General features: G+C 51.0%; 1 protein-coding gene across 2 annotated transcripts in view; it reads left to right on the top strand.

Annotated features, from left to right (window-relative positions):
- The window catches only part of FARS2 (phenylalanyl-tRNA synthetase 2, mitochondrial), a 304,612-nt gene that overhangs the window by 177,295 nt on the left and 99,367 nt on the right, over positions 1 to 27,950 (top strand). For both annotated transcript variants that reach the window (XM_068960892.1, XM_068960891.1), the window contains one exon: positions 16,627 to 16,778. In XM_068960892.1, the coding sequence (XP_068816993.1) occupies positions 16,627 to 16,778 (152 nt within the window). The remainder of the gene's footprint in view (positions 1 to 16,626; positions 16,779 to 27,950) is intronic.

Raw genomic sequence — 27,950 nt, 5'->3', positions numbered from 1 at the left:
CACCATGGCAACACGATCACTCACAGATGACACAAATACACCTCCACATCTATTAAATAAAGTAGCATTTAAAAAAGTAGTGCCTTCCCCTTGAGGATCCAGTCCTCACCCTAGCTTCCCTATCTTTCTTTTTCGTTTTTTTTTTTTTTTTTTTTTCTGCCCTTGATTTCATCTGCTTTTTTTTTTTTTTGCTGTAACTTAATACCCACAGGTAAACAAGGGCAGAGCTCATTTGAAGAAATTGAGGCTTCAGGGTGTTTGCACCACACTGTGGCCTGGTCACCAGGAAGGCCACTGCCAGACACCAGGTAGCCTTGTGCTGCCAGCTTTGCCCACGTAAAGCCCAGATACCCAAACGGCCAGCAGCCTTGTCCACTGTGTGGCACTACAGTCAGAGACTTGTTCTTTCTAAACCTCAGTTTCCTCATCTGTGAAATGGGCATGATATCCCTCTGGCTTGCATGACAGGAGTGACTGAGACCTTGCCTGAGAAGTCCTTGTGTGTACAGGGCTGGTGCTGGATAGGCTCTCGGGATATAAGTTGACTCTGTGCATCTGGAGCCCATCAGTCAGGCTGTGATGGTTCAGGAAGGCGTCCTCGAGAAGGGGACCTCACCCTTTGGGTCCAGGCAGCCCTCTCACTTCCAAATGGAGGGCTGGTGTGTCTCTGTTAAGATTCATAGGTATATGGAGTATCTGTTAAGATGTGCAAACAGCAGAGAACAGTTTGCCAAAACCTACTTTTGATTAGTACGCAGGAAACACAGAAACCGTCAGGGAGGTTTTGTCCTCACGGGTTCCAGGAACTTATCCTAAAGTTCCTGGCATAAAATTGTGGGCATAAAATTGTCAGGTACTTGGAATCGCAGCCGCTTGGCAGAGTGGATGGGACCCAGGCAAGGACAGGCATTTGCAGCCTTCACGTGCTGCTCCGTTCAGAAAGACGGGGAACAGGGGCCATCGTCCTGACTGGACCTGCCGTGTCCACACTCGCCATCCGTTTACTGAGCGTCTGGTTCGTGGCCGGCATAGGGGTGGCTCCTGCCTCGGGGTTGGGGGGCGAGAAACGCTTCCCGAACTTGCACGTGCTCTCTTGACTAGGAACGCAGAAGAAGTTATATCGGGAAACACAACAAAACAAAAATGGAGAAGGGAGGAGAGACCATAGTGAGCAGAAAAGTGGAAAGTCTTTCTACGGGCTATATTTTGCTTTTTATTAAAAAAAAAAAAAAAGAAAAAAGAACATAGTCGTGTGTCTCTCCTGCTGGCGTTGCCGCTGGAGTAAGAGCCAGCGTGTGGTTGATCTGGGGCGCTGTGCGTGCGTCCTGCAGGCGGTCTGGCTCCCAGCTCCGCGTGCGAGGTGCTGGGCCTGGGGGCTCTGCACTCTGGACCCTCCTCCCGCTGACAGCGGCCCTGTGAAAAGTCCAGCTCCATTAACAGCAGTTGATGGGAGGAGTAGGGGGAGGAGGGGGCGGGCTTAGGTGTGGTGCTGTGCACACGGGCTGGGCTCCTGTTTCCCAAGACTGTTACCAGGACCACAGGAAGGTGCTCCCATCTGGATGTGCTCCTGTGAGTTGGCATCAGGGCCAGATGTGAGCATCATCACTGCACACACTGAGCCCACTTTACGAAGCACCAGTGTACCCATGGTGCCAATGCTAAGTCCTTTTCATAAGTGTTCTCTTGTTCTTCAGTCCATAAGTCATGTCCGACTCTGCAGCCCTGCTCCCCTGTCCTTCACTATCTCTTGGAGTTTGCTCAAGCTCATGTCCATTGAGTCAGTGATGCCATCCAAGCACCTCATCCTCTGGCGCCCCTTTCTCCTCCTGCCTTCAATCTTTCCCAGCATCAGGGTCTTTTCCAATGAGTTATTTCTCCACATCAGGTGGCCAGAGTATTGGAGCTTCAGCATCAGTCCTTCCAGTGAATATTCAGGGTTGATTTTCTTTAGGATGGACTTCTTTGATCTCCTTGCATTCTAAGGGACTCTTAAGAGTCTTCTCCAACACCACAGTTCAAAAGCATTCCCTTGCAGTTCTTCTGTGCTCAGCCTTCTTTATGGTCCAACTCTCACATCCATACATGACTATAGGAAAAACCGTAGCTTTAACTAGATGGACCTTTGTTGGCAAAGTGATGTCTCTGCTTTTTAATATTTTTTAAATAATACTTTTTAATAATGTTCTATAATGTTTATGATAATATCGTAAAGGAAGTACTAAGAATATCCCCATTTTATAGATGGAGAATTTAGGCATTTGTCCTAAACTATACGGTGCTCAGGTTGAAGCTTATGAAGTGGCTTTGGCCAGGGAAGGTGGTTAGAAAAGGCAGTGACGGCCATTCCCTGTGTTCGGTCTGACCGCCTGTGGCAGGGCATTGCTAGAGATAGTCTCTGGCTCTTGTGTGTGGCTGATGTAAAGCCCTCCACAATGAGGCAAGCTTTTACCCAGGCTCCATCCATGAAAAAGTATGACCTTTACCAAAGTTAAAAAAAATTTCTTTGGACAATCTTTTACCCAAATAGGATGGTCCTTTGTGCTAAAATGCGAGGCATGAAATGGCAGTTTCTGAAGTCATTGTTGGCACAGGACACCCAGCCTTACAGGTTCTGTGGTGTAACACGCTAGTTCAGTTTTGAAGGCTCTCGTGTTTTCAAGGCGTGGTAACCAGTGCAGACAGGAAAGGCGTGTGGCAGGGGGTCTGAGCAAGGCCTCCCAGGCTTTAAATGTGCCACAGAGTCAAGGGTTTTCCAGCCCTCCTGGGTCCATCACTGGATGCTCTAAACATGCGTCTCACCCATGAAGGGGTGTTCCCTGTGCCTGGTACCGAATCCCCAGGCTTGAAGGAGTGTTTGCGCGTTGAGTGCTCAATCGTGACCACCTCTTTGCAACTTCTTGGACTGCAGCCTGCCAGCCTTCTCTGTCCATAAGGTTTTCCAGGCAACAATATGGAGTGGTTTTCCATTTTCTTCTCCAGGGAATCTTTCCGACCCCAGGATGGAACCCACATCTCCTGCACTGGCAGACAGATTCGTTACCACTGTATCATCTGGGAAGCCTAGGCTTGAAAAAGAGCCATTGTGAAAATGAAATGGTTCCGCATCCCAAATGTATTACTGTTCTTTCTCAGCAATTACAATCTGTAAAAGGAATGGAGTCACAATAAGCAATGTTGTGTTCCCAGGGAAGCCTCGGATCTCGCGAGTCGGTTTGGGCCACAGTATTTATCCAGCGCCCATGGTGGGTGCTGCTCTGGGGGAAGCATGAGGTGGGCCCTGCAGAAGGAGCCTCCGTGCTCTGGGTGTCTCAGTTTCCCCCCTTACAACGTGAAGTCAGCTCTGCTTCCAAGGGATTTCATTTGCATGACAACCTTACACTCTCCCTCCAAAATGTGGAAGCCATGTTAAATTATTAATAAATCAGATTGTTCAGTAACAAAATCCAGCTCCCTGTCTCCTGTGTTTATAAGTAGACCATTTGTTTAACAGTCTCTGTCATGCTTCCAGGCCCTGTTAAGTACTTTACAGAAAACCTCTTCCACAGATACTACTAATTAACCCCATTTTACAGATGAAGAAACCAAGGCCCAGCAAGGACACAACTGGCCCAGGGCCACTGGCTCCGGAGCCGGGCTGAGTGCAGTGAGTCTGGTCCCTGCTGCCAGGGAGGGTGCGAGGTGACCCCGCGGTCTGTCCTGGCCTTCGCCACAGCAGGCGGCTGTTTCCACTGGGGCACCTCTGTCGGCTGGGTTCTCTTTTGTGTCCCTAAATGTGAGGGCTTTTGAGGAAATTAATGCTTCTGCCTTAGTTTTTCATCCGATCTGTGATGGAGTTCAAAAGCAGGAAGATGGCTTTTCCCAGGAGACATCGCTCTCTCTGCTTTGGAGCAGCTCCGGCTTGGCCCTGCCCCTTTGCTGCACACCCCCCCTCTGCCCTGAGCGAGCAGATGAGGGTCCCAGAGAGAAGGGGAGGGACGGGGCTCCGTTTCCCCTCCTGTCAGCATTCTCCTCTCCGCGCTTCCTTTTGCTGTCCTGAGCCCAGTCAGCCAAGCCATAAGGCACAAACAGTGGGCTTCACCAGACTCTGGCAGAGTTGGCATCGCCCCGCCCCCATCACCACCATCAAAAGAAACAAGCAAAGAAGCCGCCATTCATTTTCCAGCTGCATCTCCAAGTGCTTATTACTCTCTGCATAGGAATGTCACATATTTTAGAAGAGATATGCAAGGCCTTTTTGTAATTTCTTCTCCTCCCCCCACCCCCCGGTGTGTGTGCATATGTGTGTGTGCTTGTGTGTGTGTGTTCTGGGTGTGTCCTTTGGAACAAGGCTGTCTAAGGGTCTGCCTTGGCACATTTCCTTGATGACTATTTTGTCAGCATGTTTTTTCTTTAACCTTCCACAAACACGCATCTGCCTCCAAATAGCATTTAATGAAGAGGTGTTTGAAATAAATCTCTGGAAGCAAAAGCTACTTTCTTCATCATCTGTGTGGCGAGCAGCCAGGGAGGCTCCTGTGTAGAGTGCATAATTAGAAGCAGAGGACTGTGCGCGCGTGCCTGCGTGCGGGTAGATATCGATGGTGTTAATAAAAACCTGGCTTCAGTTCTTCCTCTGATCAGAATAAGAATTAGGTTACCTGGAAACTGAATGACAAGAGGCAGCTGCAGAAAGAAAAATGCATTATTTTTTATTATTGTAACAGCCCTCTTCCAATATTCTTTCTCCTTCCAAATCACGGTACCTCAGGATCTTTAACGATAACTAGGTATAAAAAGAAAGCAGAGTTTTGTGGGGAAAATATTTCTTTTGTAGAATAAAAATGAAAATCACCTGTATAATTATTTTTTTAAAGGCTGTTGGTCCTTTTAGGATTGGCTCCTTGATATCATAAAGCCCTTTTCATCATAATAAGACTCAGCCTCACTGTAGCCTCTGTGGTTGAGGAATGGGGTTAATCAAAACATATAGCTCACCAGGAGCCGTATGATGTAGCGAGAAGACTAACCTTCAAATGACTGATAAATAAGAAAGCAGGATGCATTTAAAAGAACTGTAAAAACTCAAGTGGAAAACTGTGCCAGGCACGCTTTGGGTCCAATCAGGACCTCAGTCTTCGCCTTAGGCAGCACTTGGTGTGTTCCTGGGAAAGAGTGGGTTCGTGCTCCGGCCCCTTCGTAGCAGCTCTTCGATGTCTGCCAGTGACCTTGGTCTTCGTTTTCTTCCTCTGTAAAATGGGGTTGCAGTGGCTCCTGTCTCACAAAGGCCGAAGTGAGGAGAGTGTAGGGCAGGAGGAGTCGGCGCCCCTGCGTGCGGGAGCGTCCCCGTCGTCTTCCTGCTGTGAGTGGGGGTGGACAGCACTGCAGGCAAACAGAGGCAGAAGAACAGGACGCACTTCCGTTGAGGAGGTTTCAGATGAGTGAGGAAAAGGTGAGACCATAAGCCCGGCGGATTTCTGTAGATGAGAGATGTTCCCAAAGGATAGGTTTGCACACATTATTTGGTTTACAAAATCTATATTGTTCAGCCCTTAATTTTCAGTTTCCATTCCTGTGGCTCCAGAACCTGTCCCTCCTGCGTCACCTTGATCCACGGTGTGTTTCTGGCAAAAGATTTGCTAACTAAATTCGGCGACGTGGCTTCAGTCACTGGGAGAGTCACAAAGCCTGTTAATGTTTTAAAGGTTCTGTGATGTCTTGCTATAAGAAACTTGAAGCTAGCATGTCCCCAACTTATTGGACCATAGAACCCTTTTATTTTCATTTATTTATTTTTGTTTGAGAGTTGAAGTATAGGCATCCATTCATTGTGTGTATAGGTCACGATGGCTGTCATCACCGTATTTTTCCTACAGGAATGAATAAAGGTGTTTTTCAGTTTCACTGAGATGTGATCGACAATATAGGTTTAAGATGTACAGCATAATGGTTTGACTTGTTTATATATATATATAGTGAACTGGTTGCCACAGTAAGTTTAGTTGTCTATCATACAGATACAAAAAAGAAAAAGAAACATATTTTTCCTCATGATGAATCCTTTCAGGATCTGCTCTCTTAGTAAATTAACTTGGTTTCTTATCACATTAATTTGGCATTATTTCTGATAAGCACGAAGCAGTGAGTTGAGTGAGGGTCTAGAATCTGAAGCTGGTTAGGACCTGGGCTGTGAGTAACCCCTTCAGGCCCCAGCTGCCCACAAACAGTTCCCTGAAACCTTAAGAGAGATCTGCATCGTCCATGAGGTCCTGCCTCCCTGCCACCACAAGTTAACGAGCTCTGAACGCAGTGGGCTGCCCACGGACAGGTCTTGGTTATTGTGACCTTGAGCTCATCCCTTACGTCTCCAAGCCTCAGGATTTTCATTTCTAAAGGGGGACAGTAGTCTTTATCCCATCCGGTTGTTAAGTGACATATAATGTATGTTTTTAACATGTTCTGTTAAATGAGGCATGATTGTATGGGAACTGCGAGGTAACACAGTGACATACATGTGGACCTCTGGCTCTGGAGGTGGGGGCAGAGGGCGGGGGCAGAGGGCTGACGGGCCTTTTATTCCCCGGTTGGGATGACCGCTGCCCCTGGAAGCGCCCTGTGCTTAAAGGTGGCCGCGCTGCGCAGGAGCTGTAGTGGAGTGACCCATGTGTGGCCCCTGTTCCTCATACCTGGGACTAGAGCATGGGGCTCTGACGCTCTGTGGAGCCCCCACAAGTTCTGAGAGGAGACTCTCGCCAGGCGGTGCCCCCAGGGGCATAGATTCCGTCGGTGAGGGGCTCCAGTCCCAGCCAGCTGCAGTGAGAACCCCCGGGCCAGGGCACGTGCCCCGCGGGTACCAGGCTCATGGCCTGGGCCGGCCTCTGCCGGGGATGTGCAGGACACAGCGGCGGCCAGCTCGCAGTCAGCCCCATGCCTGCCTCTGAGATGCCTGCCCGGCAGGTCTGCTGATCGAACATCCCCGCCACCTTGCCCCTTCGCCCCCAGCACTAGTAGGTAGGAACCGTCCCTCTAGACTTTCTCTCAGTCAGTGGAAGAATAGCTTTTGAAAATGGGAGACCAGGAGTTAAAGGAACCCCCCAAAGTTACCAAAACTAGTCAGGGACAGAGCCAGGCTGTCCCAGCGGAGCGATGGCCCCTAGGCTTCGTGTGAAGATGCAAGAGGTGACTGCCTGGCGCGCGGTGGACCCCAGCTCAGTTCAGTTCAGTTCAGTCGCTCAGTCATGTCCGACTCTTTGCAACGCCATGAATCACAGCACGCCAGGCCTCCCTGTCCATCACCAACTCCCGGAGTTCACTCAGACTCATGTCCATCAAGTCAGTGATGCCATCCAGCCATCTCATCCTCTGTCGTCCCCTTCTCCTCCTGCCCCCAATCCCTCCCAGCATCAGAGTCTTTTCCAATGAGTCAGCTCTTCCCATGAGGTGGCCAAAGTACTGGAGTTTCAGCTTTAGCATCATTCCTTCCAAAGAAATCCCAAGGCTGATCTCCTTTAGAATGGACTGGTTTGATCTCCTTGCAGTCCAAGGCACTCTCAAGAGTGACCTAAATCAAATCCCTTATGATTATACAGTGGAAGTGAGAAATAGATTTAAGGGACCAGATCTGATAGACAGAGTGCCTGATGAACTATGGACTGAGGTTCATGACATTGTACAGGAGACAGGGATCAAGACCATCCCCATGGAAAAGAAATGCAAAAAAGCAAAATGGCTGTCTGGGAAGGCCTTACAAATAGCTGTGAAACGAAGAGAAGCAAAAAGCAAAGGAGAAAAGGAAAGTATAAGCATCCGCATGCAGAGTTCCAAAGAACAGCAAGAAGAGATAAGAAGGCCTTCTTCAGCAATCAATGCAAAGAAATAGAGGAAAAGAACAGAATGGGAAAGACTAGAGATCTCTTCAAGAAAATTAGAGATACCAAGGGAACATTTCATGCAAAGATTGACTCGATAAAGGACAGAAATGGTATGGACCTAACAGAAGCAGAAGATATTAAGAAGAGGTGGCAAGAATACACGGAAGAACTGTACAAAAAAGATCTTCACAACCTGGATAGTCACGATGGACCCCAGCTCAGTGGTAACCATTATTAGGTTGTTCATCTGATGAATTTTGTTTAAACTTACAAAACAAAAAGAAAAGGATAATTAATCATATGTCACCTTCTATAGTGTTCTGTTGTTTATAAGGACTTTTAATATATATTATCCCATTTGATCTCCGTAATGATTCGATGGGGTGAGACTGTGCCTGCTGTCTGACAGCAGCGTCTGCGAGGCTGAGGCAGGTGGTGTCCAGCTCACGTGGGAGTCGGGCTGCTCGGAGCAGCTCGGGGCCCCTGCGTGGCGAGGTGTGACTTGCTGGGTGGGTTAGAGGCTGGGGAGCCACAGGCGCTGTGCCCACACCCACCTCTGCTGCCCCTTGCTGTGTGTTACCTGCGTCCCATCCACGCTGCCGGGGCCACACCGCACAGCTGGCCCCACGGTGAGGATGGGCGCGGGAGCCTGGACAACCTAGTGCCCTTTGCGGTGACGAGCATGGGATGGTTTGGGGAGAAGGGAAGAAGTCCCGAAAGTTGCCTTCATGGCGATCCAGTGTATGGAGTATTCTGTTCACTTTTCAGAAGGGAAATTCGTCGTTACTGAGCTCGTAATGTTTCCTCTCTGTGCCTGAGTAGCCAGAGCGGGCGGCTGCTCAACAGTGGCCGTCTTCTCCCCCGGCTTCTGCCAGCGCGCACCTGCGTTGGGCATGGGGAGCCTCCATCAGGACCCGCGTTCACCCCATCCACGTACCCGGAGCGAAGGCCTCCGTCGCGCCTGCCCTGCGCACGGTGCTTTAAATGGGGCACAGGGCGCCTCCATCACGACCCGCGTTCACCCCATCCATGTACCCGGAACGAAGGCCTGGATCCATCACGCCTGCCCTGCGCACTGCGCTGTAAACAGTGTTCGACTCGCATGGATTTGTTGCCGAAGAAAATAACGCTTCACATTTCTGCATGGATTTGCTGCCGAAGAAAATAACGCTTCACATTTCTCCCTAACGTGGAGAAGTTGAACTCATTGTTTCTGTTACTGAAATAGAATCTAATATTAACAGGTGGAATTTTATTTTAAATAGAGAAGAAACCATTTCTTTTTAAGATGTGGATGCATAAACTGTGGCCCTTGTTTTCCTCTTAACATAATTTCTCTGGGTAAATGACTAAAAATTGAGACCATTTTTTCCTTCATTTTCTTTGTCTCTAATATTTGGACAGAAATGGTCACCTAGGAAGTATAAGAACACCGTAGATCCCCAGGAAGCCCCCCAGTTTTTTGTGTCTTGGGGTCTTCTTCCCACCCCATCCCATCCCCTGCTTCTCCCAGCTCCCCAGCCCCCTCCCCCGCCCCACCCAGAGCAGCTGCCACGTGTTCTCTGAAACACTTAGGTCCTCACAGTTAGCTTTTTGTTCCATATCTGTTTCTGCCAAGAGTTAATATTAGGCTATTTTCTGGAAAAACCAAATCCGTAAATGTTTTCAGAGGTCATTTGCCCAAATGCACCTGCCCTGGACGTTACTATGGTCAGATAGGATGGAGAACAAAGCTTCACAGACACAGGGTGGGGGGTCTGCCCCGGGCCGGTTCTTTGGCCTTAGGGGATTGGGCAGAAGTACCAACACCTGCATGTGTAGGGAAAGGTCGGGAGAGGAGGGGCGGAAGGAGGTCCGGTCCAAGGGAGTCGGCCCTGCAAAAGGCCTGAAGTGTGATCTTCACTCCAGGTTGGACCAGCCGCTGGGAGTCAGATGTCTCAAGTGGTGGAGGTTGGTTTCCGTTTCGCCCACTTTCCTCTGAACACTGGAGAGTAGTCTGAAGGCCAGCTCTGCGTGAGCCAGGTCAAGTCCCAGCTCCTGGCCCTCCCAGCATCCTGCCCTGTAAGGACGGCGGGTGACGGGAGGTGCAGCTGGCGCGGGGAGCAGGCCAGCCAGCCTGTGCTTGGAGCTCACGCTGTTTTCAGGTTAAATGTGGGGCGAGGGTTAACACACCTAGTTTCCCATTATGTCTTTTTTAAATCTGTAGCCCCGATTCACTTATCTGAGGTGTATGGAAGGGAAATACCCATCCCCCAGTGAACATGGTTACCTGGAAACAGCTGTCATCATTAAACTGTATGTGACCTCACTTGAAACACAGTGATGATGTAAGACTGTGAAGATAAGCCGAGAAATTTAGTGGAAGATTTAAATGACTGTGTAAACCTTCTCTGAGAGGGCCAGCTAGAATTCAGAAGTCATGATGGCATTGGAAAGGCTCAGTCTTTTAAGCTGAAAACAGTGAGTTTCTTCCCTGGTGGCTCAGTGGTAAAGACTCCACCTGTCAGTGCAGGAGACACAGGTTCACTCGCTGATCCAGAGAGACCCCACGTGGCTTGGAACAGCGAAGCCCATGCTCCACAGCATGAGAAGCCCCGGCAATGAGAAGTCACGACAGAGAGTAGCCCCTGCTCCCCACAACCAGAGGGGGAAAAAAGTGAATTTAAGAAGTGATGTCTCTGACAATCTCTGAAGATGAAATGAAGAGACCGACCAGGAGATAGAAGTTCTCCGTTCTAGAGGCCCTTCTTTGTTCACCTGATGCATTTATCTATTCGCAGCAATATATTTATTGTCTTCATAGTGATTTTTATTGTCTTCACAGCAGTTTTATGGCGACGTAATCTGCATCCTATACAGTTTCCCCATTAAACCTGTGCAGTTTGGTGGTCTTTGGTACAGTCACGGAGATGTGTGACCAGCTCCACAGTCAGTTTGAGAAGCGTTTCATCTCCCCTGAAAGATGCCCTTTTACGTTCAGCACTTGTCCTCTCTGTCAGCACTCCCCCGATGCTCAGAGGGAGTGGCCTGGGCTGCAGGCCCCTCTCCCTGCAGCACTTTAACCAGAAGCACAGATGAAATTGCACTTGAACAGAGATTTCTGGGGCTTACTTTCCCCCCTTGTTTCTTAAGCTAAGAACCGCCATGTTGAGGCAGGACCCTGGCGCCTTGCCCCGGGTCCGCTCCATCCCGCAGAGAGCCTGGGCCCGTGCGGTGCTGTGTCCCGCCTGCCTACCCGCCGTCTTTGGTGTTCTAATGCTTGGTGGCATTTGATTTGTTTTAAATGAATATTTTTTTTAATTTTCATATGCTTGTTTCTTTTGGCCACACTGGGTCTTGTTGCTGTGCGAGGGCCTTCTCTCGCTGTGGCGACCGGACGCTGCTCTCTAGGCGCTTCTCACTGCAGGGGCTTCTCAGGGCCTGGGGGCTTCACAGCTGTGGCACACGGGCTTAGCTGTCCACGGCATGTGGGATCTTCCCAGATCAGGGGTCGCACCCATGTCCCCTGCATTGGCAGGCACATTCCTAACCACTGGACCACTAGGGAGTCCCAAATAAAGAATTCTTAAGCTTGAAAGTAGATCAGAGAGGATTCAAAAAGACCTCAGGTCCTGTTTCTGCTCTTAAGGACATCAGTGGATAGTTGGGGGCCGTGGCTTAGAAACATGCTAAATTAATCCAGTCCACATTCGCCAGAAGGGTTGCATTTTTCCACGTGATTTCCTTGTGGAAATTTTGTTGTTTCCTGCGAATCTTCGTATCTAACTGAAATTCTGTCAAAAGATAAGAACAAACATGGGAGGCTCCCTTAAAGGTTGGAAGCATGCTTAGAACTCGGTGGATCTCACGTGGCTTCTCGGTGAAGTCACAGAACAAAAGTTTCCGAGTGGGAGCTGGGCCTCCCTCCGACCAGCACAGTGCACTCCTGGCGCTCAGTGAAATTAAGTCAGAATCAAAAACAAACTGTTGGAACAAAGCGAGAAAATCTGTAAACATCAAGGCAGCATGGAGCCTTGAGTGAGAACAGCCTGAATTTGTCAAGCACCAAACCTGGCAGCCAAATTCAAGAAGCCGTTTTTTGTTACAGGACCAGTAGACGGAACTGTACTGAGGGCTGTCATTTGAATGTACAGGAAAGTCATTGGTAATGCACACTCTTTTATAGGAAAGACCGGCTTTTAAGTTCATTTAGATAAGATCTCAGTCACACAGACAGTAAACAGACTGGAAGTGCTTGTAAGTCGAGATAATTAATCGAAAAGCTAAATGAGTCATTTGAAAAGGAAATGTCATGGACGGCACCATAGGGATACATGTTAGCTTTGGTCTTATTTACACAGTTATTAATTGGGCTGAACAGACTGCTTCTGGAAACAGTACTAAGGAGCTGAGCTGCTTCCTGTGAAACTCTTGTTTTAAATGGAGGCCTTAAAGCATGGGGGTTAAGAGCACAGCCTGGCCTTGCCTTTGACCTTGGCCCTGCTGCTCACTGGCTCGTTGACCTTGAGCACATCAGGTAATGTCTGTCAGCCACAGTGTCCCCGTGGACGCCGTGGGAACAGGAAAGGTGGCCGCGTCACAGAAGCGCGCCGTCCGTCAGCGAGGAAAGCGCCAGTGCCCTCCCCGGCGCACGGCACCCACGGGCGGCACATCGGTAGCATGATCACCATCAAAACCGAGGGCCTGGGCGGTGTTATCGGAGGAGATGCCGAGCCTGGGGCAAACCGCACAGGGTGAACTTAGCCCACATGTGGCCGTGGCTGGAAGCTGAGTGGACGTCACCATGGCAGTTCCAGAACAGTGACGAGCTGATGGGGAGGCTGGCCCGCCCCTGTTAGAACGACTGTCACAATAATCTTTAAACAGAAAAAAAAACCATATTAGCTTTGCCTAAAGGGAAGAAGCCAGAGGCTGAGTGAATAATCGCTAACCAGAGCAGACCTTCCCTGTGGGGACGGTAACCTGTGCCCTCCTTGAGCAACACTAGGGGACAGATGGGCGGTTCAGTCGAGAGGGAGGCGTTGGTGCAGAAACCAATTCCTTGAGTAAAGCACGGCTGCACCAGGCTGCGTTACCGTGGACGGGTAAAGTGGCCTTAATAGACAGCGTTCCTGAACAGTTACGGGGCTGGAGCATGTTGACTTCATCGTGGGTAATGGGAAGGCCGCCTGTGAGGTTTTCACCTTAGCAGGTGCGTGGAGACGTTTACATTTTGCATATTGGCAGAGGCAAGCCTGGAGCAAGGGGTCAGCCAGGGCCGAGGAGCCCCGTTAAACCAAAATCTCCCTCTTTAGACAAGCCCCTCCCCTACCGGCACCCCGCTCCAGCATCCTTGCCTGGAGAATCCCATGGACAGAGGAGCCTGATGGGCTACAGTCCACGGGATCGCAAGAGTCGGACACGACTGAGCAACTAAACCACCACCACCTCCCCTACCCGAGTCCCTTTAGCAACAGGGTCTTGGACAGCTGTCACAGGTGTGCGTCCACTGAGCTGGGCGAGAAAACGATGAAGGATGTGCCTCGCGAGTGTTACTTCGTGTCTTCACTGCAGTTTGCTCACATAGGCACCATCTCTGTCTGAGAGATGAGGAAACTGTGAGGTAAGTCTCCTCAGACGTGTGAACACACCCAGCAGGACCAAGACCAAGGCCTGACGCTTGGCTGCAAAGCTCAGTGAAGCCGCCTCGAGGTTCGACAGCTGTTCCTCCAGAGGCGGTGGAGGCGCCAGCCCCCTGGGGTCCCTCCCCCATGCCCAGGGTCCTCAAAGAGATCAGTTCAGTTCAGTCGCTCAGTCATGTCCAGCTCTTTGCGACCCCATGAATCCCAGTACGCCAGGCCTCCCTCTCCATCACCAACTCCCGGAGTTTACCCAAATTCATGTCCATTGAGTCGGTGATGCCATCCAACCGTCTCATCCTCTGTCATCCCCTTCTCCTCCTGCCTTCAATCTTTCCCAGTATCAGGGTCTTTTCAAATGAGTCAGCTCTTTGCATGAGGTGGCCAAAGTACTGGAGTTTCAGCTTCACCATCAGTCCTTCCAATGAACACCCAGGACTGATCTCCTTTAGGATGGACTGGTTGCATCTTGCAGTCCAAGGGACTCTCAAGAGTCTTCTCCAACACCACAGTTCAAAAACATCAATTCTTCAATGCTTAGCTTTCTTTATAGTCCAACTCTCACATCCATACATGACCACTGGAAAAACCATAGCGTTGACTAGGTGGACCTTTGTTGGCAGAGTAATGTCTCTGCTTTTGAATATGCTGTCTAAGTTTGTCATAACTTTCCTTCTAAGGAGTAAGTGTCTTTTAATTTCATGGCTGCAGTCACCATCTGCAGTGATTTCGGAGCCCCCCAAAATAAAGTCAGCCACTGTTTCCCATCTATTTGCCATGAAATGATGGGACCAGATGCCATGATCTTCGTTTTCTGAATGTTGAGCTTTAAGCCAGCTTTTTCACTCTCCTCTTTAACTTTCATAAAGAGGCTTTTTAGTTCTTCAAGACCATGATGAAGAAGAGGAAATTCTGAATAAAAGGCAAAAAACGAAGTATAAATACTTATGGGGAAAAGAAATTAGAAATATTAGAAATGAATAATAGATTCACTGAAATAGAGATTTAAAAAAAAAGAGAGAGAAACAGATGAGACCAGAAGTCAGTTGAAAGGAGAATGAGGAACTCAGAGGCTGTGACTAAAGAATTACACCCAGCACAGAGCACAAATACCTAAAGATTAAAAACCTGCAGTCAGTCAGTTAAGAGAAATGGAAGATAGATTGAGAAGCCCTGCAACACGGAGCACTGGGGTTCCAGAAGAGAAAAAACGGGGGTCTTGGCTGAAATTTTCCGACATGGATGGAGACGTGAACCGTGTGGGTGAAGGCACACGTTGAGTCCTGAGCAGAATAAACCAAGACAAGCGCAGGCCCAGCCTCATTAGAACCTCCAAGCTTAAGAAGAAAGCCTCCATGCGGCCGGGAAGAAAAGACAGATTCCTGGTGCAGAAGCAGCTCTGCCCGATGGCACACGTGTCATTGCTAAAGGGCACAGCAGGGCGGAGACACAGTGACCCTGTAGTCTCAGCCTCATCAGATGGTCTACGTGGGGGTGTCTCAGCCAGGTCAGTTCTGAAGTCCGCCTCCCACATGCTTTCACTGGAGCGGAAAGAAAAGATGTTCACCTGCAGGAAGAGAGGCAAGAGAGAGAGGGTGAGCCATCAGGAGCTGTGAAAGCCTCGAGTTCTACACTTGCCAAGCTCGCAAGGCACCTGCTGTCGCTGCTTTAAACTTGCTACCTCTTGTTAGCGTGAACTAGGTTTGCAATGCAAAGGTCTGGGTTTTCCTCCATGGTTTAACACCTGTATTTATGGTAATATAAACCCTATATTTTGTAGTGTCTTACATTCTGGCTGTGGTCATGTTGACTGTTGTTCTTGGACTCCTGAAACCAGTGCCTCCTCCCATGACTGTCGTGGAAGAGATTTCATGCTTATTCCTGACAACCCCTGCCTCCTAACTAATTCCTCTAAATTCCCATGTTCTCTAGAAGTGGCAAAAGGGTACCATTCAAAGGAAAAGCACTGTGTAACCAGCCATCTCCCTTCATCTCGCATTGTTATCTTTACCTGCAGATTGTTTATCACAGCATCTCAGCTCTGAAAAAAACAAGATGTTTTTCAGGAGCGGTGGTACTTTGTTCAGGAGCACCTGGATGGTAGCTCTATTATGTTCGTTTGAAATGTGTGTTCCGAACCAATGCTTTTGTTTGACAGCTTTGTTGATATTGCAAGTTGAGATCATTTATGTTTGAGTTATTGGTTCTTCAGAGGTTTTGCTGTTTAAAAAGTTTTACACTTTTTCAAATCAGTGATTCATCAGTGGGTTTACAGTGCTTAGTGTAAATCGATTTATAAACTTGTTCTTCTAACAGATTTATAGCTTTAGTAGATATTTCCTTAGTTGTATAGATTTCATAGGTATATAATGAAGCATTTAAGGAGACATTTTTTATTGTGGAAGTAACTTACAGACTTCCATCATGACTGTCTATGTCTATGTGTATATATATGAGTAATATATAGATATGTATTTATGATGTATGTATTTAAGCTGTGTAAACAAATGTGATAACTTCTAAAAATACCTAATTTTAAATATGTATCCAATATTGTGAGCTAGTTAGTGACCCCTAATAAACTGGGGAAAGAGGGGGATAAATTGGAGGAATGGCTACATTTGTGTCTATCACATCCTTAGAAGCATAATTTGAAAAATAACTCCCTACATAATTAACAGAAGTATTCCCTTAATAATTAGAAATACTAACAAATAATGACATTACTAATTGAAATATCAATTCTGACAGGCCCTTACTTATTTCTCTATTAAAATGGCTTCCTGAAAGTATCACAGGAAGTTAATGAATTGCTTGTTAATTGGACGTCAACTTTTCTCCTCTAGTTTTCAAATGGGAAAAAAAAATGAAGTATGATGTATTCAAATTGCTTCATACTAAACTGAACATTAATGACAATATAAATAGAATATATGGTAACGTTACACATGAGTGTGATAAGGATCTATAATCTTCACGGGGATTTGCGAATTTTGGATACTGGCTTATCTTTTAAGTTCGTTTTGTTCCTGAACACTCAAGTGCTGAAGCAGTGTCTTGCCAGCATTTTCTAACTAGCCCAAGTGAAACTTGCCCTGAACACACTCAAACATTGACATCCAACTAACAAATCAGTATCTTTTCTTCTCTCGTTTCGTTAGCCTCTCAGCAAATACCCTGCTGTGATCAACGACATCTCCTTCTGGCTGCCTCGCGAGGACTACACGGAGAATGATTTCTATGACTTAGTCCGAACAGTTGGAGGAGACCTGGTGGAAAAAGTTGATCTTATAGACAAGTTTGAACATCCAAAGTAAGTTTAAAAAAAAAACAAACCCTCTCTGGCTTATCCTTTTTTGTTTCTGTGTGACAAATGGCATGTGGGAGAGTGTGATAGAGTTCTGCTGCGATGTAGTGTGTAAGAGACAAATGTGGTCTGAATCTATAGCGAACCTTCAGCATATCAGAAACCTCTTTTATGTCAGTACTTTCTGAAAATCTTTCTAAGATGCGGTTTTCACCTTTCCTGCCTTAGTAAACAAAGGATTTGAAACAGAAGGTTTTAAAGATCTTGGAGTTTTCCAGTGTTGTTTCGGGAAGTGATTTCTTACCCGCTCACATTCTGGGTACCGAGGAAATGAAGCCGAGAGAGCAGTTTGTGGCACGAAAGCTGTTTTGTTGGTCTCTCAGTGAACGTTTATCAAGCACACACAAGCACACGCCACACACCAAGACCCTGCTGCGCCCTAGGAGCTCTGTGTGCGTCTGGAAGTGTGCTCAGGGACTGAGGGAGGCGGTGTTCCCTGAGCGCCTGCACACTCAGCTCTGTGTCTCCGTTCATGTCAGTACTTACCTGGCAGCTTGGTTGGGTTTCAGGTCCTTGGCTTGCCCATTTTTGGGGGGAGCAGGGTCTCGTAAATGTTGCTCAGTTGTCTTCTCAAGGTGAAGTTGATGTAAAGAAATCTGAGGCCAGGCTTGATCTTTTTTTCTTTCTTCCTAAAGAATTCTTTGTCTTCAAAGTTTAATAACCGTGTGAGGATCCCTCTCGGTTGCGACCTGCTCTTGCTACTCTGTGAACCCTTGTCTCTCTCTAATCAAGGTTTGCTGCCTCCTGAGTCTCAGGAAAGTTTTCTTGAATCGTATCAACAAGGCTCTCTCCTGATCCTGCCCTTGGGGATCCACACATGCCCTCCAGCCCTCCTTTGTCCGACGCCTCGGGCTGCTGTTTTTCCCTCTGATGTTTGGAAAGTCTCTCTCTCCACTTGGTCTGGGTGCCCCCCCCCCACCTTCTCCCCCACCCCCATCTTCTGGGCCCCTTCTTGCCCACATTCAGATACTCTGTCCCACACCCACCTTTTCTGAGTTCTTCAAGCTCATATTCCAGTTCTGTTTTCTTCCTGTCTCTTCCCGAAGTCATTACTGCTTTGTGATTTTTCCTTCTTAGATAAATTGCTTCGTTTGGTTTTTAAAATTCACTGCAAAATACTTAGCCAGAAATTTCATTTGACCCAGTGGTAGCATTTTTCTCTGACTTCCCGTCAGTTTTTCTGCCGTTTCCCTTTTTTTTCCTTCCCTGTATTTCAGTTGGCGCATCGGTGGTGTGCGTGTGATTGCTTTTTGTCCCTCATATTTGAATGCGTTGGGTGTTCAGAACCAGCTCTTTGCATGAGGTTGAGGGCTGAGCTGGGGGCTCCCTTTGACATCTTGTGAGTGACACGCCTCCCCAGTCCCGATTAATGGGAGTCAGCGCCCTTTGGTGGAGACCTTCAGCTTCTATAAAAACACCTCTGGGTTGTTAGGCTGCTTTGTCATCAGGACAGAGTCCCTCATGGTGACTCTTCAGGACAAAGGGATTTATTTAGGGTGAGCCTGAGTCAGGGCTGAAGGCTGCGCAGACCAAGGCAGGTCTGAGGCCAGAGACCCTCCGCATCTCAGCGCCTCCCACAGTTAAACACACAGTCACTCTCCGCCCCTCGCTGCCTCAGCCCAAGCCTCTTCCAGCTCATCCTCTCTCTGATACCAGCACCAGTTCTGGGGGGAGGCAGGCTCACTGAGCAAACAGTCACCCCACATGCTGGGCGGAGCCCTGCGCACCAGGCCACTTCCTGGGGTCTGAGCAGGCTGTGGACGAGCCGCCATTGGTTCGAGAACCTATCGTTGGTTTAATAGCGGGGGCCGCCCTAAACCGCCCGGCCCCCTCTTCCAGGCAAGAGCATCCTCAGCAGAGGGGCTCACTGCACGGTTTCAGAACTGGCACGGGGACACTGCTGTCCTCCTCCCGGTCCTCCCCTCCTCCTCCCCGGCCGCCTCCACCTGCGGGACTCCCAGCTTGCCCCTGGCTGCTGGCTCAGTCGTGTTCTAGTCTTCACCTGCGGGCCCCCTGATGCAGGCTCCGCAGGGGCCCATGGCCCGTGCCTCCCTCCACCCACCCTCAGTGTTCTCAGGGGTGGAGGGAGGCTCACTGCCTCGTGGCTGGTGGGTGCCTATCCACCCTCCCTCCCTCCCTAGAGGAGCTTTGATTCCAAGACCGGAGGCGGTTTATTGCGTTGGAAGGCGAGACCGTGTGGTCTGGAAAGGGCTGGGAGTCGGGCGCCCTGTTCCCGCCTCTCTGCGTCCTAATACCTGGTCCCGGGCCGCCGGGCCGCAGTCCCCTCCTCTGCCCACTTGAGAGCTCGGATACCGTCTTTCAGTGGTTGCAGCAAACACAAGATGAGCCCGTCTGTGTGACATGCTTTGAAAACCGCCGGTTTCTAAACTAACTGCTAGGTGGTCGAGTATCAACCCGTAACTTCCACAGTCAACCCATCTGGTTTCTGTAAGACAGGGGACGACCTCAGGACAGCGAGTCCGCTCGGGTCTGGTGGTCGGTCCAGATGATGAAGCTGATTCTAGAGGGAAGAGAGGGAGAGTCCACATCGCATGTCGTTCTGAAATGGAGCCTGGTCTTCCCGCAACTTGAGGAGTAAAATTTTAATCAGAAAGAAAAAAAAAAAAAAACAAATACTTCATCCAGTGGCGTGGATGCTGGCAGGCCAGGCTCTGTCATCCACAGGACTGGGCTCTGGGCTGTATGCCAGGGCGATGCTGCGGGCAGTGCCAGCAGGGGGCTGACCTCTCTGGTCGTTTTTCTAGACAGAGCCAAATAAGCACAGTTACCGGAACTTAAAGATGGGCCGGCAGTGAGAAGCCTGCCCCAGCTAATCTTGGGAGAGCATGTCAGAAGACGCGTCCCCTTGAAATAGCGCGCAGTGCCAAGGAGATGGCCTTAGAACTCCGCTGGCTGCTCGCCCTTCCCTCATTTTTATTGCAAGGCTGGTGGCATGAGTATAAGAACGTCTATTGTTGTGGTTCAGACAGCCCGGAAAGCAGTTCAAAGAAAATTATTTTTAGCCTGGCATTTCTTTTCCCCGATCCCTTCTCTCCCCTCCGTCCCCAAGCCTTCTTTCTAAAGCAGCCAGGGAGGGGTGCATTCTGTCGCCATCACAGAGCGGCCCCGTTGGCCCCCAGCGGGAGACACTATAGAACACAGTTAGTTCAGTCCCCGAACCCCCGTCTTCCGCTGCGTCCCCCAGGACCTCGCCATTTGCAGAAGGATTCTTGGGGGTCCCCTGCAGGCTGACCTGACCCCAGAGGAGCAGCCCTGCACAGAGCAGGGAGGGACCGAGCGCCTCCTGGACGCCGGGGAGGCGGGGCCAGGGGTCAGGCGCCCGGCCAGTAGGGTCCCATCCCCAGCCGCCTGCCACACCACCCCGCGCCCTTGTGGAAACTAACTGGGAAGCGCCTCTCTCCTTTGGAACTTGCCGTTGGCACTTTTCAGGGAGTTCTCCAGCAGTGTCTGTGGTTGGCACCTTGTGCACCTTTTTGTAAGTGTGGGGACTGAATGCCCTCTTCCCAAGACGCAGGTAAGGGTGCCTCACACCCCTTCATGGTGCCTGGTCTCACCCCCACAGTATCGATCAGAGGGACGCAGGTTAAGACCTGCACCTAGGGCAGCGTGTGTGGGGACAGGAGGTCTCTGTCTTGCTTGCAGGGATGGAGTGAGGAGCAGAACTCCCCTCTCCCCCATCATGGGGGCCAGTTATGAGAAAGGCTTTCCATCGCTGGGTCTTTAAAGTTGTTATCTCAGTTCACAGGGTCACTTCTTTCCACTGGCTGCCACCCAGATGAGTGCCCAGGGGCTGCGGTGGGAGTCGGCCCTCCCCCGCCCCCCCACCGCCAGTCCCCTTGTCTGTCACCTCCCTTTTCACACCCCACGGAGACTCGGGCCCCATGTGCCGCGGTCCTCAGGAGTCAGTGATGTTGTCCTGGTGACCACAAGGTGCATGAGTCCAAATGCTGCCTCAGAATTGTACAGAGCATCACCACACCCTAACCCTCACTAGAGAGTCGGGAGCTGAGTCTCTAAGGATGCGTCTGTATTTGTAAGGAAGTCTCCGCGATATACTGGTGAGACCTTTTTGAGTCAACTTCAGATCTCCGAGCAGCAGAGACGCCCCGCAGACCTGGGCCTCTCCTGTCTGGCCTCCTGAAAAGCCATCAAGCCTCTTGTGCCCCCAGCGCCTCTGGGCTTCAGTGTTACCCTGGGCTGGGCCAAGACCTGCCGGCTAGGGCGGCTCCAGGCAGCTGACTCCAGTGTCTCCTGGCGACTTGTTTTCCTCAACTTGGTCAGTCTGAGGCTCCAGCAGTGGGGGGGAGCAGTCAGGAGGATGCACCAAGGAAAGCAGGGGGCAGCCACGCCCGGGAGGAGGGGCCCCTCCAGGGGGAAGGACCGGCGATGCGCACAGGGGGGCCCAGTGGTCCCGCTGTCTAGGCGCCTGCCTTTGGGGTGTTGGTAGCGGGCCCGGCAGCAGGTGGAGGTGTGCAGCAGGACAGACCGGCGGTCACAGAGGAGCTGGCCTTTGGGACAGCCATCCAGACACGTGTGGAGGGGGGCCCAGCTCAGGCTGGCCTGGGGGAGCGTGGAGGCCGCTGCTGGGGCGGGCGCCCCAGATGTTGGGGCAGAATCCTTGCAGGACAGTCTGCGTGTTCTGCTGAGCACTGCTGGCCCAGGGCTTCTGCGGGCCCCACTCTCAGAGGTGGAGTCTGGTTCTGAGTCCAGAACGGGGCAGAATCTGAGACGCGAGGCTAGGGGGACGCGGGGAATGGGGGAGTTAGAAAACCCGGTGGAAACAGCCAGTCTTTGTGGGAGCTTCTGTCTCTGTTTCGCTTCACTTTAGCAGTCCATAGCATCACTGTGATCATTTGTGCAGGTGTAGTTTGGAGCCAGAGAGGGTGTTATCATCGAAGGGATTTGACTGGGGTCTGGTGAGGAGACAGCAAGGTAGAATGTCCCGAGAGTCCCGTGAAGGAGACCAGGACGTCCCAGGGCAGCACGGTGCAGGCGAGGGTGTCCCCATCACGGGGTCTCTTGTGACTCAGACGCTGGGGATGCAAGCGAAGGGGCTTCCGTCCTGCCGTCCCCAGGGTCTCCACCCACCTGCTCACACGCCTCTGTCTCCAGCAGAGTCCCCTCGAGGTGTTCTGGAAGCCCCAGAGGGTGTCTTATTCGTGTTCACAAACCAGCTCACTCCACTGAGTGTGGCGTGACTGCATCGCGTCCCCGCGGCTCCTGGCCAGGCATTGGCAGTCCTGCGCGGCCCCGGCCGGCACACCGTCGAGCTGTGGAGCCCCGTGGTGCCCTGCGTGCCCCAGCTTGTGCACAGCTGGTCCACCCACTGGTGTTGCCATGCTCGTCACCTCTGTCTGAGCCCAGTCTCCCCACCGGCCACGCAGAGACCCTCCCCCACGCCCTGCCCTGGTCTTTTCCCTTCCGGTTACGCAGCAAACAAGAACTGGGGATTCCGGGTTGGTCCTAAGTCTCGTTTACACAGACGTCTTTTCCACGCGTGCACAATTCAGGGATGAGGACAAAATCCACAAAATGCCAGTCGCCTTCCAGAACTGTTTTGTAGGATGCCTCGTGTAATATTTCTCAGAGGAGAAAGAACACTTCACAGAAGTGCTTGGCGTCTGTGTTTGAGAGATGTGGCCACTGTTCTTAGTCCTCACCTGCTCCTTAAAGGAAGTGGCAATAGTAAGGTGAGGAAGGACCCTAGCCTTGGAAATTAGGCCGGTGAAATATCTGTACCAGAGATGACAGATGTGGTCTCGATGTGTACACGAAGGCTTACCGGGATAATCTCTTACCCTGTGCTATGCATAGTCACCCAGTCATGTCTGATTCTTTGCAGCCCCGTGAACTGTAGCCCACCAGGCTCCTCTGTTCATGGGATTCTCCAGGCAAGAATACTGGAGTGGGTTGCCATGCCCTCCTACAGGGGATCTTCGCAACCCAGGGATCAAGCCCAGGTCTCCCACATTGCAGGCAGATTCTTTACCATCTGAGCCACCAGGGAAATCCATCTCTTATCCTGACTTTCATTAAATATGGTAATTTATCCTGGATTGTCTGTCTAGTAGTGCAACCAGTGTGCAAGTTTTGAAATTCTGTGGTCGTAGTAGAAGTGTTTCTAGCACGTTCTTCTGTTTTAGCAACTGCTCCATTGCCTTATATTTAAACATTTTCCCGTCCTGGCACTGTAAATCAGTGTCAAGCGCTAGGTCTTGAACTTCCTACTCTTTTTGGCATTTATAACGAAGTACTCAAGAAATTTTGATGAAATTAATTCACCATAAAGAAAAAAAGGAAAATCTGTCTTTTTTTTTCAGGATATAACTGATACCTCTTTCCATGTAGACCAAAAACACACCCCAGTTGGTAACATATTCTGCTTAAGTGACCAAAACCTTACATCTCAGTTACAACAGTTTCTTTTCTTACAGGAGAGAAAAGTGTGGTGTGGATTGCTACATAGAAACAAGAATTAGGTTGCAAGAAGTTGGGATGTGAGTAAACCACTGGTTTAAAAATAGTGTGGTTTGGACCAAATGTTCAGATAGAGAAAAGGAAGGAAAGAAAGGGGGTAGGGGGAGTTTTGTGAAGAAGGTTGGTCATATCCTTTATAAAATATATTTTGAAACTCTGAGCTCCCAGGATCAGGAAGCTGATGGCTGGGCCGGACGGGGGTGGGGGTGGGGGTGGTTAGAAGTATGCAGGTTATCCACGGTTACCTAGGAAACCCCTCTTCTGATTGGAAGAGGAGCAATCACAAGGCAGGAGAGAAATTCAAGGAGTCACACTAGGGCGGGTTCACGTGTATGTCTGTTTCCCGTAATGCAAGGAACGAGGAGCGTCTATGAAGAAAGATGACATGAAGAGAAAAGCTGTCTGCTCAGGGAAGGTGGAGAAGCTTCCCACCTCTTGAGAGTGGAGCTCCCAAACCTTGATGCCCCGCACTGTCCTGCCCAGGGTGACAGGCGAAGTGGGCCCCGGCTTCCCTTTCCGTCAAGCCCCTGCCTCCCTTTTCTGGAAGCCCCGGCTTCCCTTTCCGTCAAGCCCCTGCCTCTCTTTTCTGGAAGCCCCGGCCCCCTTCCCGGAAGCCCCTGCCTCCCCGCACGCTGTCTCGACAGGGCAGCTGCTGCAGTGGTCCAGTGGGACTCTGCCCCTAGACCCGGCCGACTGGTCCAGAGAGGAGCACCTCACAAGGCTGGGCCGATGGGCCTCTTCTCCATCTTGTTTGGGTGGAAAACTAGAGAGAGCTTGGGCGGAGAGGGGTCTTGCCAGGAACGGTCGCTGGCCATGTTTCCTGTGGTGGAGAGGGCAGAGAGGACAGAGAGCAAGCGGAGAAAGCGGCCAAGAAGGAAGGCGGGTGTTGGCGGGGGTGGGTCCTGGTCCACCGTGTGGGCAGGGCCCTGGCTGCACCGACCTTTCCCTGGTCCTTCCTCAGACCCCACAAGCCAGAGTAACTCCAGGTATGTAAGGTCCTTGGACGTGGGTTTCCATTACTGGAGATGAGATGAGTTCCAGAAGGTTTGGGTCCTGGAAGCGGGCAAGAAGGCAGAGGAAGCAGGCTGAAGCCAGCAGCATCCTGGTCAGAGGACGTGAAGCGGCATGGAGCGGAGCTGTGGCCGCCTTGGGCTCTCCGTGTTTCTGTTCAGTGCAGCTTTGAAGTGGTTCTTCTCCTCTGAGCTGGAGTGGCTAAAAGTGAACGCCGTCTAGGTGCGATGTATTCGTCCCAGGGAACCTGCACTGAACACTTACCACAGGGGAACCACTGTGCTGTGTGTGAGTCTCGTGGTCCAGAAATATCAGAGCAATTTTTAGAAACGAGCGCCTGTCCTCAAGCAGCTCGCCGTGTGATAGCAGGTCTGTGCAGACGATGTTTGCAGTCCACGAGCCGTCAGGGGCACCGCCGTGGTTTCAAAGACGGGCCGCGTTGCCCTTTGCCTTAAATGCTCAAGCAGCTTTGCAGATCATGGTTCAGTGGAGTCTTGAAGGCAAAGAGGACTTAGACATGGAAGGGGCCAGGGCAGAGTGGGTGGCTTGCCAGACTAGAAGACAGAGGTGGGAGAGGAGTTCAGACTGACCAGCATGCAGGGCGCATGGGCCTGGGGGAAAGGCCCTGAACTCCCTTATAAACACGTGGACTTTCTCGTCGAGCACGTGGGAAGTCACTGAGCTGGTTCACCTGTTTGCAGTTTATGAAGGATTTTCCATCTTGCCTGTGGCGACCGTGTTGGCCAGGGGTGAGGATGGTCATGGGAAAAAGATGTATTGGGTTGGCCAGAAAGTTCGTTCAGGAGTTCCTGTACCATGTTGTGGCAAAAACCAAATGAACTTTTTGGCCAACCCAGTAGAAGCATGTGTGCAAGTAGAAGCAAGTGAGAGGAGATGAGTCCTTGCTGAGAAGGGGGGCTAGAGCCTTGTGGGAAGAAGCTGGCTGGTGGGGGAGATGTTCAGGGTCCGAATCTATGGGGAAGTGAGCCCGTTCCAGGGAGAGAGCAGGGGTTGGGGGAGGAAACACAGCCCCGGGGCCCGTGGGACCCGGAGGACAGAGGCCGACCAGGCCAGAGGGCGGGGAGGAGGGAGCGGCCTTTGGAGGAGGCGATTTGATTACTTTGTGCCTCTTGGGCGGAGGGGTGACACACAGCCCAGCTGACGGGAGAGCCCCTGGAGGGAGGCCAGGTTTAGCATCCACACTCGGGACGGACTAGAACCCCAGTAAGTTCTAGCACAGGAGAAGGGGACGAGGGGAGAGTCCCAGAGAAGACCTCGGGGGTGGAGAGAGGGAGGGCGGAGTTCAGACGGACTGCCCGAGCAGCAGTGGCCAGGACCGCCATGGAGTCCAGGAGGCGGCGCCGGGGTCTCCCGAGGGGCTGTGGAAACTGCGGTTCAGAAAACCTTTCGGACCGTCTGGTTTCTTCACCTTTCGTCCCCGTCCCTTCACTTACATTTATTCCACAAGTGTTCGTGATGAGAGGATGTGTGATGTCCTGGACACGCTGAGGGTGGACGCACTACAGAGAGAACCATGGGCTGAGGGGGGCAGACCACAGAGAACCAGGGGCTGAGGGTGAACCAGGGGCTGAGGGGGATGGACCACAGAGAGAACCAGGGGCTGAGGGTGGATGGACTCCCCAGAGAACCAGGGGCTGAGGGTGAACCAGGGGCTGAGGGGGACGGACTCCCCAGAGAACCAGGGGCTGAGGGGGGCGGACCACAGAGAGAACCAGGGGCTGAGGGTGGACGGACCACAGAGAACCAGGGGCTGAGGGTGAACCAGGGGCTGAGGGGGACGGACTCCCCAGAGAACCAGGGGCTGAGGGTGGACGGACTCCCGAGAGAACCAGGGGCCGAGGGGGGCGGACCAGAGAGAACCATGGGCTGAGGAGGATAGATCACAGAGAACCAGGGGCTGAGGGTAGACAGACTCCCGAGAGAACCAGGGGCTGAGGGTGGATAGACTCCCGAGAGAACCAGGGGCTGAGGGGGGCACACCAGAGAGAACCATGGGCTGAGGGGGATGGATCACAGAGAACCAGGGGCTGAGGGGGACGGACTCCCCAGAGAACCAGGGGCTGAGGGGGATGGACCACAGAGAGAACCAGGGGCTGAGGGTGGATGGACTCCCCAGAGAACCAGGGGCTGAGGGTGGACGGACTCCCAAGAGAACCAGGGCCTGAGGGGGGCGGACTCCCCAGAGAACCAGGGGCTGTGTCCGCCCCCGGGCCCGCCCTTCGGAGCGTGCGTCTGGCCGTTCCCTCTGAAGCAGGAAGTTTCCCTTTCCCGTCACCCCCGTTTGTTTTCTTTCTCTGCTTGGTTCACTTAAAAGGATCGAGTGAGACTGCTGGAGGACCTGCTCCGGAAGCAGAGGCTGTACGGACGTGGTGGTTAGCAACCCGCCACTAGGCGCCGGGTGGTCCTCCGAACACAAGCCTCCTCAGATTCATTTAAAGGGCTGCAGTCAGTGTATTCAGCTCAGGAAAGGGGATGGCCTGAAAACTAGGACCTAAGCATATGAGCAGGATTTAGAATTTAAATGATACTTTGATCAGCATTTCTTGAAATGGCACCCAAAGGTCAGGCATCATGTCCTCCCCGTGTGTCTGTGCAGCAGGGGTCTGCGTGCCCCTTGTGGGGGTGGCCTCCTCCGGATGGCGGCGGGTCCACCTAGGGGACAGGGTTCTAGCAGTCAACTGCACACCTCCACTCACCTCCCAAACCCGAAACAGCCGTCCCACGGTGAGCGGACGGGAGGACGGAAGTGGGAGGGACATAATGGCAAGGAAAGCGGGGAAGACTCGGTTATGTTTAGGATGTGATTGTTTCTGACCTAGATTCAATCAATGGATACCTATATATTGAACCTCTCCCTTTCAGGATTCCTCCGGCACGAAAACCTATGTAAATATGAATCCCAAATCATGTCAACTCAGGTCTGCCGCAGGAATATAGCTGGCAGTATTAAACAGACCAAGCCCTCGAGAAGCCTAGTCTGAACAGAAGCTATTCTTGGCCTTATTTAAGTAAAGGAGATCAATACAGATATTCAAGATGGAAAAATCCTAATAGTAGGAAACCAGAATTCAAGGTCCCTTCAACCTTCGAAGCCGAGCAAGTGTTTCTCAGGAAACAGGTGTGTCTTAGAGGCTTCAGCGGGGTCCCCCAGGGGTGGTGGTAATGCCTTCTTTATGCCCCACCCCTGGCATGGAGCCCCGCTTCTGGCCTGGACGTCCCCCTGCAGGCCGCTCTGCTTGCCCAGTGGAGACCAGGTGCAGGGTGAAGTCCGACTCTGTAACGTAGGACCCACTTTACACATTGATATATTGTAATCATACTGTTATACTATTTTTAACAATACTTTTACTTACTAAATAGGTTTTCTGCTTATTGCAGTACAAGGGGGATTGTTTTTTCTTTTAGCTCGTGCCGTAATGTAAAAATGGCGAGGCAGCTACTGTACTCACAACGGCAGATTTGTTTAATTAAAATTACACTCAGTCGTGCTGACACTCTCATAAGCAACTGTGAAAAATAGCTATTATGATCTGTTGATATGCTGCCTTGAGCGACTAATAATTGTAGTTAGAAGGAGGTTTTGCTTCT

This window comes from Capricornis sumatraensis, chromosome 22, assembly GCF_032405125.1.
Source record: "Capricornis sumatraensis isolate serow.1 chromosome 22, serow.2, whole genome shotgun sequence".
Taxonomy (NCBI): domain Eukaryota; kingdom Metazoa; phylum Chordata; class Mammalia; order Artiodactyla; family Bovidae; genus Capricornis; species Capricornis sumatraensis.
This window is presented reverse-complemented; position numbering and strand designations above follow the sequence as displayed.